General features: G+C 47.0%; 1 protein-coding gene across 1 annotated transcript in view; it reads right to left on the bottom strand.

Moving 5' to 3' along the window:
* Positions 1 to 15506, bottom strand: part of tenm4 (teneurin transmembrane protein 4) — a 164929-nt gene that overhangs the window by 135556 nt on the left and 13867 nt on the right. The window contains exons 2-3 of the mRNA XM_019887308.1: positions 1395 to 1706; positions 570 to 860 (exon numbers count right to left, since the gene is read on the bottom strand). Coding sequence (XP_019742867.1) covers positions 570 to 860; positions 1395 to 1623 — 520 coding nt within the window. The 5' untranslated portion in view covers positions 1624 to 1706. The remainder of the gene's footprint in view (positions 1 to 569; positions 861 to 1394; positions 1707 to 15506) is intronic.

The following is a 15506-nucleotide window of genomic DNA, read 5'->3' on the forward strand; positions in this document are numbered from 1 at the left end:
TGGGAATCACTGGTCCCATATACCGTTTCAAAATGTTTTTGTGACCAATCGGCTCAAGGGTACAGCCGTGGCAGAACGGGATTGGCCAGCACTGACCTGAAAAAGAACAACTTTTCCTGCGAGCAAATGTCAGCGCTGCAACGCGCTCGCCATTTCACGCCCGTGCCATCAATCTGAGCAACACAAAAAAAATAAATAAATCAACTAATTGGCCAGCCCCTCAATGATCCTCATGTTCGCTGCATCGGAGTTTCCACCACGTCAATTTCTGAATCAACTTAGCCGCTGAAATGTAAATTACGGCCGGCGGAAGCCATTTAGCTGATGGAACATCTTTCGACTGACACTTTACACATTCAAAGCGTGGCGGTAGAGAGGAAGGTTAAAATCATCCTTCAAGCCGTTTCTGCTGCTTTCGCCGTTTCTCTACCTTGTTCAAATGACAAGCGAGGGTTTGTTCACGACTGCACTTGAGCTTTTGCCACCTGAGAGTTGTGGTGACATCGAGGTGAAAAGGACGAAACGGGTGGACACAAGCACTGGACGTTCGGCAAAAAGATTCCACTTACCGTTTTCCGTGTTTTCATGTTCCGTGTCGGTCAGCGTCAGATTGGAGTTGGCCCTGCTGGAGAGGCACGAGCTTCGGCCCGACTTGGGGTTGCCGCCGCCGCCGCTGCGGCCCCACAGCCGAACGGCGTGCAGCCAGTTCGCCACGCCGTCCGTCTCCGTGTCGGCGTCCGAGCCCACGCTGACAGAGTATTCGCGGTGCGCCAGGCCCAGCTCGCCTCGGTAGGCCGCCCCATGGTGGGCGGACGGGAGGGCGTCCCCGAAGCCGAGGTCTCGCAGAGAGAAGTCGGGACCTGCGGCCAGGCAGGAAAAGGCGCGCCTGATTAAATATGACACCGGGTTGCTTCGTTTAGCATAATGTAGTCGCCGTTGGCGGCTTCGGTCTGACCTTGAGGCAGACTGGAGGGACACTTCTCTTTTAATCATGCACGTTTGTGATCTTATGACTGCATATGTAGCATTTAGCTTGTTGCTAGGCGACTAATCAAAGCCTCTCGAGAACATGTCCTCCTCCATTTTTAACAACCCGAGTGTGGTAAAGCTGTCTGCAGGGTTGAAAAATTATCCGAGATTCCACAGGGGAGCTCCTGAGCAAGATAAAAATGTTGTGGCTTGAGTGGAATTCATCGCCACTTGTCCTAAATAAAACGCTGGCATGGAACTTGGTGTTCAGAACACTCTTAAAAACTCACATTCCATTTGGAATGAATAAAAAAAGGTTCCCTATAATCCATGAGCACGACTCTTGGTTTCAGATCACGAATCGACTCTAAATCTGAGCTCAAATTTGATTTATGCTCATGCTAAGCTAGCAGCGAAAATCCCACCTTGCCGGCCGAACTCATCCACTTCGTGGTGCACCAGCTCCTTGACGCGGTTGCCGTACGCCATGCGGGCGTCGTGGTCAAAGGCCTTGAGGGTCTCGGTGGAGCTGTACGACCTCGGGTGGGCTTTGCCGTCCTCGCTGTCGGCCGACGAGCTGGTGTAGCGCCGCTCGGGGGGCTCCTGCCGGGCCGAGGTCAGCGAGCGGTACGGTCGGCGTTCCTTCACTTCCATGGCGATGGCGCCTCTCCGCTCGTTTTTTTTTTTTTTTCCGTCACCAAACACAAGTCAACTAGGACGGTTGGGTCTCAGAGATTCTGTCAAGAGCCAAAAAAAAAAAAAAAGTACAACATGAAACTTGGGAAGTTTGTTGCCACCTCAAAAAAGTTCCAAAAGGGAAAGCTCAAATTGATGGCTGAAGTCAGCCATTTTGCTTTAAAGCGGCCATTTTTGGCTCACAATGACCATTTGAACCAACGTGAAACTTGGGAAGTTTGTTGCCACCTCAAAAAAAAGGGAAAGCTCAAATTGATGGCTGAAGTCAGCCATTTTGCTTTAAAGCGGCCATTTTTGGCTCACAATGACCATTTGAGTCCTTCAAACACATTTGAGAAGTGGACGCCACAAAGACAGATCCCCACCAAATGTTTCCCTCAACAACATGAGATTTGGTGGACAAGCATATCATGGATAGACCCACAAAAAAAGTCTCAAGAAGCATTGACAGAAAAAAAAAAGCCAGTTCTAATGTTCCTTCCGAGAATCCTTTAAAGATGAATTATGGGGTTGTATCAAATTTGAAAAGCTTCTTCCATATTTTAACGGTATCCCCTAAAAGTCACTCCGTAGCGCACACTGAAAAGTTTTAAAACATACAGCACTTGCCTATACCAGTTTGGTCCCGTTAAACAGGAAGCACGCAAGTCTCATATCAGAATACCGAATAGGAAGACAGACTAGACATGGACATAGACCCACAAAAAAAGTCTCAAGAAGCATGAACAGAAAAAAAAAGCCAGTTCTTGGGTTCCTTCTGAGGGTCCTTTAAAGACAAATGTGGGGCTGTATAAAATTTGAAAAGCTTCTTCCATATTTTAGCGGGACCAACGGTATCCCCTAATAGTCACTCCGTAGCGCACACTGAAAACATGCAGCACTTGCCTACACCAGTTTGGTCCCGTTAAACAGGAAGCACGGAAGTCTCATATCAGAATACCGAATAGGAAGACAGACATTTTGGTTTGAAGAGGCTATTTTGGGAGAACTCCTGGGTTTGTATTTTGAACAACTCGGAAATCTACCAAATAAATCCCACTAAACGGGTTTGATGACAGCTCACAGTTTGAATTTCCCTGTTGTTTCCCATCAAATGCCAGTCCACGACCGAACAGGAGGCCGATACTCTTCTAGGAGCAAAAACAACAGACTTCAAGGTACATTCTTGAAATTTGACAAAGCCTCTCTCTCCCTCGCATCAGCATAGCGTCAAGGAACGGTTTAAAAAAATAAAAAAAAAACAACAAAATTAGCAAGTGAACCCCGGTCTCCCCCGAGAAGATGAAGAGCCCTTCCAGCTGGCGAGTGGGCGGCGTTTCCGCGCACCCCCGTGTGGCCGAGGTCCTCGCACGGCGGCCCCGAGTCATTAATCACCGCCGTCCTTTCAGCTGTCGATAGGTACAAACACAAGGCAACAACACAAGGCAACAATGGTGGTTTTCAAGCACATGTTTCGCCCCCAAGCGGAGGCAAGTCGGCTCCAATAGCGGCCATTGTTCCCTGCTTTGTTTTTCCCCAAGCAGTCACTAGCGTACCATCCCAAAATGCGTTGACCTCCACCGAGGAGGTTATGTTTGCATCAGCGTGGGTGTAGCTTCCTCACAACGCACATTCTGCCATGGGTGTTAGCGTGGCATTTTTGAATGTGAAGCCATATGACGACGACACAAAGATTGTAAAAATCCCTTCGTGTTTTCAATAGACAAGATCTGAATATTTTCCAAAAGATACTGGACATATTTCACTTCATTTATTGTTAAAAACCGACATTTTTAGGATTTCAGTCCAACTCAAAAATGTACCGATACACTCCGCTTGATATCAGCTCTCGCATTGTGTGAAGCCATATAACGACGACAGAAGGATTGTGAAAATCCCTTCGTGTTTTCAATAGACAAGATCCGAATATTTTCCAAAAGATACTGGACATATTTCACTTGATTTATTGTTAAAAACCGACATTTTTAGGATTTCAGTCCAACTCAAAAATGTACCGATACACTCCGCTTGATATCAGCTCTCGCATTGTTGAATCAATTTGATGATGTAGCCATCTTGCTAATTAAAATGTATCGATGTTGGTACCAGCAGCAGTGGCCCTTGCTTGGTTTTGGATCAATATCAAATTGTGCAGTATCGCCAGGGGTGGGAGACTCAAGTCACATGACTAAGCATGATTTGAGTCAGACTTACAGCAGAAGTGTGCCATTTGGCTTCATCGCCGAGACAAGCTGACCATTTTTGTAGTCCAGGCAAAACTAGCAACCCACAAGTATGCTAAATGGCAGAGGCCACCTCCCTACCTCAAGAAGCTCGAGGGAGCGCTGAAGATGATTTCATTTGGTTTCAAGGATTATGTCGTTGGACATATCGGGGTTGCGAGAAATGGCAACGTGCGCGTTTTGCAACTGAAACATAAGAAACAACCACCACCGCATCGAACTTCATCTGAATAGTTTCCCACCCACAAAGACGGCTAAGCTAGGTTAGCTCCACAATGTTAGCTAAGTAATGAAATACAGAATAAGCGTCAGTTGGTTTCACTGAGAAGACAACAAACTCTTAGACTATACAGAGGCCGTTTTTTGGAACGATTAAAATCAAATATGTGACAGTACGGTTAACTATAACGCAAGTGCGGAAACAGAAGACTAAGTCGCCGATTTCGATAGTACGACGTGACTTATGACTCGCTGAACCCAAGCAATGGCTTGACTCAACTTGCTTGAGGTTTTTTGCTGCGCTAACTTGAACGTGAAAACTTGGGAGCTTCCTTCATGACTTCATCCCACCGCTCAGCATCACACGCCGCTATCATGTGATAAGAAGCAAATGCTTTGATTTGACGACAGCGCCTTCGCCGGACGCGTCCAAAAGAGATAGCGGCTCCATTTTTCTGAAGCGTTATCGTCATCACAGAAGCGAGGCGGCATGAGAAACAAGTGACGGGGAAGGTTAATGAGGATACACTCACAAAGAGGAGTTATTTACAACCGGCTTTGACAAACGACATGCCGGGGGAGCGTCCAGATGAAGATAGCGACCGAGCGCTTTCATTTCAAAAAGTTCCCCCGCTACCACCTGAAGCCACGAGTGCATTATCTAGGCAATGATTCCAAATTGATTACTGGGGACAAAAGAAATGATGGATGGTCTGTTTTGCCAGCTTTTTTTTTTTTATACAATTCACTCACACACACAGGCACAGGCTCATTAAATGATCCACGAAGCGCATCTTCAGAGGCGCAGCGAGCACATGTAAGGAATGCTGGCCAACTGGGACTCGGAAATGTATTCTGTATGCAATATATAATGGATGTATTATATATACCCGTACAGCATATAATGTTGGGAAACTGCACATTAAGAATACCAATAGGGATTGAAGAAAAGCTTTACGACCAGATGGGCTTGCACATTTTTCAAAAGGTAGAAACGTTCCATGGGGGATGAATAGAAATGTCGGGGAATTGAGAAGAATTAATGGGATCAAGTAGCGTGTGTTTTCGTCCAACATTTGCAGGTTAGTCTACTTGTTGAGCTACGGTTTACAAGAGCTGCACGGACCCAAATATATATCGGCGATGCTTATAGTGGGTTTGCCTTGTGCAGATTTTTGTTCTGTCCGTGACGTTTCTTCTTATTTCACCCTCTTCTTGATGCCGCGGGGGGCACTTGCCGCCTTTTGGTGCCTCAAGATTGAAAGTCTGCCTGTTTTGAGTCGGTCTGTTATGTAAACAATCGAGAGCTGGTATGCTCTATTGCAGATGGAAGCCCGTGTCAACTCATGTTTTTGTTTTTTTAAGAACTTTTGAAATACAGTCCGGGAAGATGTTGCAACCACGGTGGTTAGCTTTTGCTCACTATGAAAGCCTTTCCTCCTCCTCCACCACCACCACTTTGCAACTTGCTGTCATGTCGTATTTCACTGCAAATGGTAAAAAAAACGTGCTAATCCCAGTTACTCCTACTTGTCTAATTTGGCCTTGGCGGAGGTCTGCGCTCTCCTACGTGTCACTCTACATTAAACCAAACTTGGTTCAAACAAGCTTGACCTCAAACAGCTTATGTGTGAAAAAAAAAAAAAAGGAGGACTTTTCCCAAAACAGCCTCCAGCGAGCACGTCACTCCTGCGGTGTTAGCCTCGCGCTAATCTGTCAAGTCGATCCAGACGTCAGCCCCCCGCCGTGCACACCGCAGGGACCACCAGGCCCAGTGAAAACACCGCTTGCTTGTTTTGTGCCCGGCTCGTCGTTGCAACCGTTGCTCCGGTGTCAGGAGTCACTTAAAAATGCCGTCTAAAGGGAGTGGGTGGCGCAATCGGGGAGGGTGGCTGCAATATAAATGCAAATGACTCCATGCTATCCATCACGCAATTAGCCAGCGTGCTGAGAGTTGCTATTCAGCGCCGCCGCGTATAAATCTCACCTTCTTTTGCCCGCCGTAATTAACTGCGTGCCGCTCTTAACATGAGACACAAACCAGAAGAAGACGGAAAGTTAAACGCAAGATCATTTGAGTAGCCAACGGAGAATTGGTAAAGCCTCGGTTCTCCTGTTTCATGGATGGCTGTGAATTTTGGTGGTACCCAAAAACAAGGAAAGGTCATCCACTGAAATAGTTTTTTGTTCATGAAAGGTCACGACCAAATTCAAACAGGATGCAGTGAAGTGAAAAATCCGCAAATAATCAACAAACCAGCCAAGAGGTTTGAAATTGCTTATCGATGCCACAAAATGGCGGCAAAGCATTACTTTTTTATTTCACAAGGCAATGGTCTGTCTAAATTAAACACCTCCCGTCACTTCACCGTGGTTTGACCGGCACATTGGTTCACGTTTCTCACTTGAGATTGTACCACTTCAAGACACCGATTGCAGTACTACTTTCCTATTTACGCCGGGCTTCGGTGTCACACGACATGCTGCGACGTATTAACCGTGGGAGTCATTTTTTGAGCTTGCCGACTGCGTGTCTCAGCGGCCTTCTCACACCGACGTCCCGAGGCGAATTTGGAATTTGCACTTTGTTTGTGCTTTTGTGCCGCTCGAAGCATTGGACTCGATCAACATGGCCGCTCTCGCGCAGCCCGCGGTGCAACGCGGTGGGCCGTTGGGCAGATATCAGCGGCATTGTCTGGGAGGTTCATTGAAAGCCGAGAAAGCTGCACACAGGCACTACTTACTTCTCCTCTGGAAGTCTTTCAAATGGCGGGCCTCCATTCAAAAGCCTCCTGGCTTGACAGAAAGGTGTGTTTTCAATAGAGACTTTGGCCTGAGAGGCCTGCTTGTGTGTGTGTGTGTGTGCGGCTAGTTCCGCTGAATGGCTCGCCAAACAAATTGGAATTCAGCCTCAGCCATGCAAGGCTGAAGGAGGGGGGGGGGGCAGTGGGGGTGTTGGGGTACCAGGGACTCCTTCCAGGATCAAAAGCTAACCCCTCCAGCGCACCGGTGCGTTCAACTGAATGCGTAAGAAGGCCTCAACATAAACACAAGAAGTCGACGACTGACTGCAGCTGGACTTCGCCGCTAATCACTTGGCGCTGGCGGGAAGAGAGTCACGTGACTTGAGTCGGACTTAAGTCGCACTAGGACTTGAGACTTGCGTGGTAAAAATGGATGAAAGTTTGGACTTGACCGAGTTGATTTTCGTGAGACTCAGCGACAGGACTTGACAAGACTTTCATGTTTACGTTTGGGGAGAGGGTGTCAGTTGATTTGAAGGAACGTTTTTGAGAATATTCAAGGTTGTGTTTTGGATAAAAAATAAATAAATAAAATAAAATAAAATAAAAAAATCAGAAAAGAGGACGGTAACATTGCTGTTTCAATTTTAGTTGGAGTTATTTTGTTCGTTTCCATTCACTCACATATGTTTTTTTTTCACATTCACTTAGTGTAGGTAAAGCAGAACTGCAACTTTTACCAGTGTACCTACAGGCAAGTATTTGCAAGCTCTGGATACAAACTGAACAGGTTCGGCCTTTAAATTAATGTCGCTCAGTTCAAAAAACAAAAAGGCATTGCCAACTACTATCAGTGTGATGCAGTGCAATCGTACGCCACGGCTACCCACAAAAAGAAGCCTTTGTTGCATGAATAGCTCTCTAGCAATGTCAATCAAGATGCCTTATTATCTTTGTAAAAGCAGCACTAGCGATTACACACGCTGACCACAATACGAATTATTTATGAACAACACAATTATATCCCTGGCGCGATCAAACGAGCGAACGGCGGGAAGGTGCGCGATTATCCATCCATCACTTGCGCAAAATTGGGCCAATTTGCGCCGCACGTAACGACGCTAGCATGGATTTTAGCTGCACGTTATTCTTCCAAAATGAATCAGAAAACAGCGCGCGGGAGACTGCGACACGCAGCAACCATCGAACGCTGTTGTTAGAAACAATAAAAGCAGCAGCTGCCTGGTATTAACGGGATGGCGGGGAAAGGGGTGGGGTTGGGGGGGGGGGTCCCTTTCCGTGTGGTAATGATGTCATTTTAAAAAAAGCCTCACTCAACTGGAGAAAATGGTGGTGATCCAACCACTTACCGCAAACAAACGAGACAATTCTTACCTGGTGGATTAAAAGAGACAGGATATCCTGATTAGGGTCACGCAAATTGGAAAAGAATATTTCCAGTGTTGTCGATGTCAATCAAAATCATTACTTTCACACCGTAGCAAGCAAACAAAATGGCCGACAGGGCATTGTTTATCATACCATCCACAGTCACGGTTTCATGAAATAAAACGCACCCACATCCGAATCTTAAAAAAAAATGGTGTTCGAGGATATGAAGCTCAACAAAACGTTGCTTTTTGCTTCGACTTGTGTTCCTACTCGTACCGTGAGCGGATGGATATGCGTGCAACCTGATTTTGGATGATGTGATAAACACTGACCTCTTGGTTCCAGAGGTGCTTACAAGAAAGTGAATGAAGTGTGTGCACGTGCATGACCACCCCACTGAAAAACGTCGGACTACACCCCTGGGAGGAAGCAGGAGTACCTGGGGAAAAAAAAAAAACACAACACACACACACACACACACACACACACACACACACACACAATCACGGGTACTCTGACAAACATCCCAACTCCATACAGGAAGGCCGGAGCCCGCATTCAACCTCTGAAGCTCAGAACTACGAAGCAGACGTTGTAACCGCGTGCCGCCCACGAAAACAGAAGTGCAGCTAACAAGCACAGTGGCCTCGCTGTCTAATTTGGGCCAATAGGAAAGTAGTAATTGTGTCAAGGAAGTGATGCATTTCATGGAACGGAACCGTTCCTCCAATGTGATTTGAACCAGAGTGTGACAAATGCGTTTTAGCCTTTGTGGATTTTGACTCAAGAATGTCATAGAGCCACCTGGCAACTGGGGGGGGGGCATAAAAACTGTCCTTTAATAAAGCATTAGCATTCATTCAATTCTTCTTTGTCAAAATCCTGACGCACGATAATGACACGGAATGTCTGACGGTGACCGGCGACATCCCCTCTCCCGCACCACCGGCAACGCATTAGACGGCGCTTAGGCGGCATTAAAACGTACTTTTCTACCCCCCCACCCCCCCACCCCCTTGCCATCGCCTCGTGCCATGAAATGCACCGCCGGCAAAGATGCAGACTGCCAGCGTCGGAAAAAAAAAACCCCTGCGCACCTGCTGATGTATAAATTGAATCCCGCTACTGAATGAGGATCGATCGCCGCGGCTCAAGGCTACAATCAGTATCGGTGATCTCATCAGGACCCGGCCCGGCACAGAAAAGGATACTTCCATAAATAAAACCTTATAAGAGTCAGCGAGTGCCCATCGAGGCCTGATCAATCTGATTAGGTCGCCTCTTCCCATCACTCTCGTTTGGCTGCTCCACAGGTGTGCCCTGAAAGACTCTCATGGCGTACCTGCATTACCCCGCCGCGGCAAGGAACCAAGTACAAATAGTTCTTAAGTACAGAGCGGGACTACTTTGACCCCCTGGGTTGCTCTGAAAGCTTCTTTGTGTCTCTCCACCTGCGTCTCGCCGCAGTGGAAAAAAAACAACAACACAAACACGATATTCACATGGCATCTCGCTGAAACGCAACTTAACGCAGCTAATGGATGGACGCAAATGGAAGCAGCGATTGCTGTTTTGGTCCACAAGCACAACAAGCTGACGCGCATTTTCATTCTCTGTGAAAAAAAGAAAAAAAAAAAGCCCTCGTGGTTGTTTTGAGACAAAATCAGGCCTGACGAAATGCGTACGTCGACAGCTTTGAAGAGGCGAGACGGACAGGGCAGCTGACTAAAGAACGGCGAGTGAAAAGGACCACGGAAGCATCTTGCATCATGTCCTGTCACAAAGAGCCGGCGAATGCAAAAGTTTGACATCAAAAGTCTCAATCAACCGATCCTGAAAAAGAGGCACAGGAAGTCGGTGAGATTTTTTCCACGTCATCTTGGCCATTTTCAGGGAAGACAAACAGAGATTTTCTGCATACGAGCAATTGTGCCCGAAAAGACACAGCACGTCAGTCACGCGGGTCGGAAGCGGCCATTTTAGAGACATTTCCTCAGTTTCCTTCAAAGGCAAACCTGCACTTGAGATTTCATCTGACTGGTGCCAAATTTGAAAGACATCGATAAACGGATAGGAGAGAATTGATTTGAAAAAAAAAAGAAAAAAAAAGTGTTAACCAATAAGACTGAAAGCCTGACATTGCGGTTTGAAGCGGCCATTTTAGGGTGATTTGCGCTTCTTTTTCGGGATCCTCTGTCGACAAATCATACAAGAGGTTTGATTCGCAGGACGGATGCCAACTTTAAAGCGTCGTCCGCCTGACAGATGGGCGACAATTCAAGGCGGACGTGCTAACCGCGAGGACTTCCGTGCTGCTCGGAAGAAAGTCACTTCAGACGCGGACTGCTCGAGCTTGATTTTTTTTTTTTCCGGGAAACACTTAAAAACGCTGCACAATATGAAAACAAGATGGTCTCCAGCCTGCCCCCCCACCCCCCACCCCTTCCTCAAAAGTTTATTTTGACTAACGTTTTCCTTTCCCTGACTCAGACGCGGAACAAAGGCCCAAATAGTGAGAGCAAAGTCGACGTCTTAACACGCTACCGCGTTACGGGCAAAGCCAAAAGCCTCGCACCACCTCAACGGGCAGCGGGGTAAACACTGCAATCATTTCATCGGGACACAAAGCACTCATGGAGCCTTGAGAACAGAAGAATGTCTCATGGCAAACACAATGGTGGCATGTCACACGCGCGCACGGGCAGAACACCCCCCCCCCCCGCCCCCACCATTCACCGCCGCAAAGCCCCTTACAAACAGCCCTTCTCTGACAAAACTCCGTACGAGTGGACCTCCCAATTCTTCACAAGAAAACAGGAGGCGGGCCGATGGAAAATATCGAAATTCAACCGTGTTGGTTGCGGTTTGACAAATGAGGCGAACAATCGCACCCGGTTTGGTTTTTCTGCAGTTATCATTTGGATGTGTGGGGGGGGGGGGAACCACCTGAAGCACACCCTGACTGCCCGTGTTCAGATTTGTGCCTGGATGAGTTTGAAGGGAGTCACAGCGTCAGGGAATGCTGCGTTACTGCTTCTTGAAACGTTTGCAAAAATGTGAAATAATTCATTGCAAATATGCCACAAATAAATCTGCCAGCGGGCGAGGGACGCGGCGCCGACGGCTCTCAAAGGGGTGAGACAGACTTCCATCAGCAACAGGACATTTGTGGAATTATTTCAAGTTTCTTGCTCACCCAACTTCATTTTCCACCCACACACCAAGACGGAAGTTGCAATTGTCAACCATCTTTCTGGCGGACGGGTTCAAATTCGATAGCCGTCGGACTAAATATATCTTGCGTGACCATTCCACTTGGCCAAAACGGCCCTAATAGGGCCACTTTAAAACTAAAATGGACGATTTTTCTGTGGTTTCTGGCTTCTGGAGACTTTTTGGTACCAAATTTGCTGCCGAGTGAAACATTTGGTTGAAATCTAACCTTGTGGGTTGGACTGATTAGAATTCCCTATTTTCGGATGAGTCGTCGATTTTACGAGCATGTTCTGCCCTTTATTTATTTTTGCAATGAAGCGTCGTCTAGTACTTGTGGTTCTAATTTGGAGGAGCTCCTTTTTGAAGAACCCTTGGAAATAGCAATAATGAGCCTAAAATGGCCACCTCAAAGCAAAATGATCGACCGATAGCAGGATTCATATTCACACTCGAGCACTCGCAGATTTACTTCCCTGTAGTAGAATGGCACAAAGAGAGCCCCTTAAGTATCGGTGTTTGGGATCGGCGGCCTTCATTAATACCTGATACACTGAAATATGGCCAGTATCGACCCGATACTGATACCTGGTATCGGTTCTTGCCCATCGCTACTTTTCAGGCATAGCTTCTTGAGACTTTTAATACACGTGTGTGTGTGTGTGTGTGTGTGTGTGTGTGTGTGTGTGTGTGTGTGTGTGTGTGTGTGTTTGTTTACTGCAGTGAGATTTTTGTTCAAGTTTGCGGAAGCCTTCCAGGTTGAGATTTAGTTCACATGACGAGGACAAAAACAGAAGCGTGACTCATTGAAAATGTGTGTCTCTGTTTCACGGCAAAATGTAAATCCAAACGATGAGTTTGTCTGCAAATTATCATCGGCGCCGGATGTGAAAAAGAACGCAACCATCGCTGGTAAACAAAACGGCGCATATAAGCTGTAAAGCTTTTGAGAGTTTAAAAAAAAAAAAAATCATCTGCTTCATCCCCGAGCTAAAACGGTTATAGACTACATTACCCATAATCCTCTTTGTTTTATCTGCTCGGCATTAGGACGGTGGCCGTCTTCCAAGCTCCGTCTTTCCATTTTCAAACCCATCATCTTGCATATTTTAAGTGGATCAAGATTCACAACCACTGCGACCACAATGAATAATAACCACCAAAAATCAAACCGTAAAACTCGATAAAACTTTGCTGAGAAAGTCGACATTTACAACTTCGGTGACAGAGGCATGGTCACATTATTATTGTGGTTGTGGTTTGTTGTTGGGTAAAGCTGCGCTGTGTCACACTGAGTGCGATTTCTTTAAGTCTGTAAAAAAATAACTAAAATTAAAAAAATATCGATCGATGTTGGATTTCTCCACAAAAAAAAACTTGATGCTACACATCCCGAAAATTGAAGACGAACAATAATTTGTTGCACTTCTCGGAAATGAAGACAAATTATGGATGCCGCAATTCCCCAACCCGAAGACGAACGATTGATGTGGCGCATTTTCGAAAAGTAGACAGTCTGGAGCTTTGCTGAAACAAAAGCAAACTACTTTACTCTCGGAGTTGAAAACACAATGTGGATATTGCGCTTACCCAAAAAGAAAAGATTTCATGTGCGTCGTGAATGACTATCAACAAAGTGACGATACTGTTTTCAGGAGCTACAGTGACGATGTTCACGTCAAATCTGCTTCTCTCAAGTTCCGCCGCAGTCATCATGCGGTTTGCTTATTAAAATCTTCTGTTGCGCTCGCAAATAAGCCCACCGATGAGCTCATGTGAGGGTCCCCCCCCCCCCTTTCTTTCTACAATGAAGAAAAGCCAGCGCTCGTCAAGATCGGAGGCTGGCGAGGACTCTGCTCAAGTGCGCTCATTGTCTCCCGTTTAAGTGGGGTCAAGAAAGACCACGTCCATAAAACCCCCCACCAAAACTTCCCCTCCGCGTTCCGAGTCCCCGAGCGGGAAGCGTCGCCCAAAAACATCCACTCTTAACCCCCGGCATACCAAGTAGGCTCTCTCGGGCACAAAGGCCGGCTTTGTGCTAGCGCACTCAAGGTGCTCTCTAGAGAAGGCCCTCATAAGGTGGACTAATGGGAAAGGGGGGGTTGGGGGGGGGGGACTCATCGGTTTGGTTGTTTTATTAGCTTTGCTGATCCCCATATGTTGGTCTGCACTTTTTGGATGCTACGTAAGTGATGGTGAATTATTTTGCAGACCCTCAAGCAATGTCTGGGGGTTTGGAGAATCCCCGTTTGAGAACTACGGCCATCTAGGAGAATTTCCATACGAGGGGGGAGGAAGAAAAGACCCCCGCGGCCACGCCGAGGAGTGAATAAAACTACTCAACAAATGAAACTTAATTGAGGTCAGCGTGATTGAAGGCGAGGACGGCTGCCGCATCGCTTCCAGATGGCGAGCTGTTATTTTGCCGGGCTCCGCTAATGCGGCACGGCTTGGACGCTTGTAACCCGAGCCTCCCTCGAGCCCCGCGGCTCCTAAAGCAGGAGGGGGGGCCGGGGCACCGTCTCCGTGTTGAACAAGTTTGGAAACACGTGCGGCTTTCCTCCGCATCCTTGTCGGAGGTTTTCGAACCGCAGCCGGAGCGTTTGTTTGACGTCCGCGCCGTCTCACGCGCAACCGACACGAGCCGTGTTTACACACGATAATGCCCGTTTAGTTTTTTGACGCGCTTGGATTCGTTAAACTAAATATTTAGGCCGAGAGGAATGCATCCATTAAATGCCACAGGTGGGCGACTCCGGTGACATGACCCGTAGCAATTGGCATAAGTGGCAAATTTTTAGACTTGGTAATTTGTACGGCTAATAGGTACAAAAGACTCGACTTGGGAGTTGAACCATCTGACTTTCCGTTTCCGTTTCATTGGTTGCAATTCCCAAAGCTCACTTTTAGGCGGCGGTGAGTATGGTGACGGGGTTGCTGTTCGGAGTCTGAAAGCGCTCAAACGTTTTGATTTGTACCCCCATGGAAACAAAATGCTTTCGATCACGGTTTCACCGTGATTAGAAGGTCGTCACGTGGCCCGTTTTGTGGGCCCGCATGCGCTTTGCGTCTTCATCATCGTTACCTTTGTGGATTCCCCTGCCCAGTCCAATTGATCATGTAAATCTAAACACATCAAGTTCCAAGTTTATTTCTTGACGAGCGGGATGTCAGACGGCTTTTCCTCTCCCCGGTCCCCATCTTCCAAACTATTAAACGTCTTTTATAAGGGAGGCATGTCTTGTTATTTTACGAAGGAGGTTGCAAATCAAGCAGGGTTGGCCTCCCCAGTACACAAAGCGCAACATTGTGTTGATGTACTGTTAAACATCAATTGACATGGGTTGTTTTTTTTTTGGGGGGTTGTGTTTTTTTTCTTTTCAGAAAAGGTCTGGTTTAAAATCAAAGTTCAAGTCACAATCCGGGTTTCAAAGTCGGGTTTCAAGCCAGGGTTGGCGCTCGGGATTGAGGCTTTCAAGCCACGAATAGCGTTTCAATGTAAGTTTGAAAGCCGGCATCAGGGGACAGAATTACGGCTTCAAAGTCGGGTTTCGGCCCACGTTAGGCTTTCAAATTAGGAAGTGAATTCAGAGGTTGGTTTCACATGAGGGTTTCAAATGAGGTTTTAAAGCTCAGGTTAGGGTTTCAAATCATCCACGCGGTTTCCGGTACGTGATGTGCTTGTCATGTCAACTAGATCGGCGGTGACGCACGCACCGATAAAAACGTCACCAGAGTCATTTTTGGACACGTTGGGCGCAGGCGGAATAACGCCGGCACAATTCCGTCGCCGGCTTTCCACTATAAATGTAAAATAGGTGCGGACTCATAAAAGGTGAGGTGGCCGGCACATTTCCCTCCCGTCGTGTCATCACCGTGCGCTTTTATTTCAAAGTGTCTCGCCTGATCGTGGAAGATACGAAGAGCAGAAATCCGTTTTGTTTCAATTAAGCACAAAAAAAAAAAACGCGCTGCAAATCTTCTGACGGTACCGTGCCAGTTTTTTTTTTTTTTGGGGGGGGGGGGAGCAACCCACCAAAAGAGTCCATTG

This window comes from Hippocampus comes, unplaced genomic scaffold (genome assembly GCF_001891065.2).
Source record: "Hippocampus comes isolate QL1 unplaced genomic scaffold, H_comes_QL1_v1.1 scaffold194, whole genome shotgun sequence".
Lineage (NCBI taxonomy): Eukaryota > Metazoa > Chordata > Actinopteri > Syngnathiformes > Syngnathidae > Hippocampus > Hippocampus comes.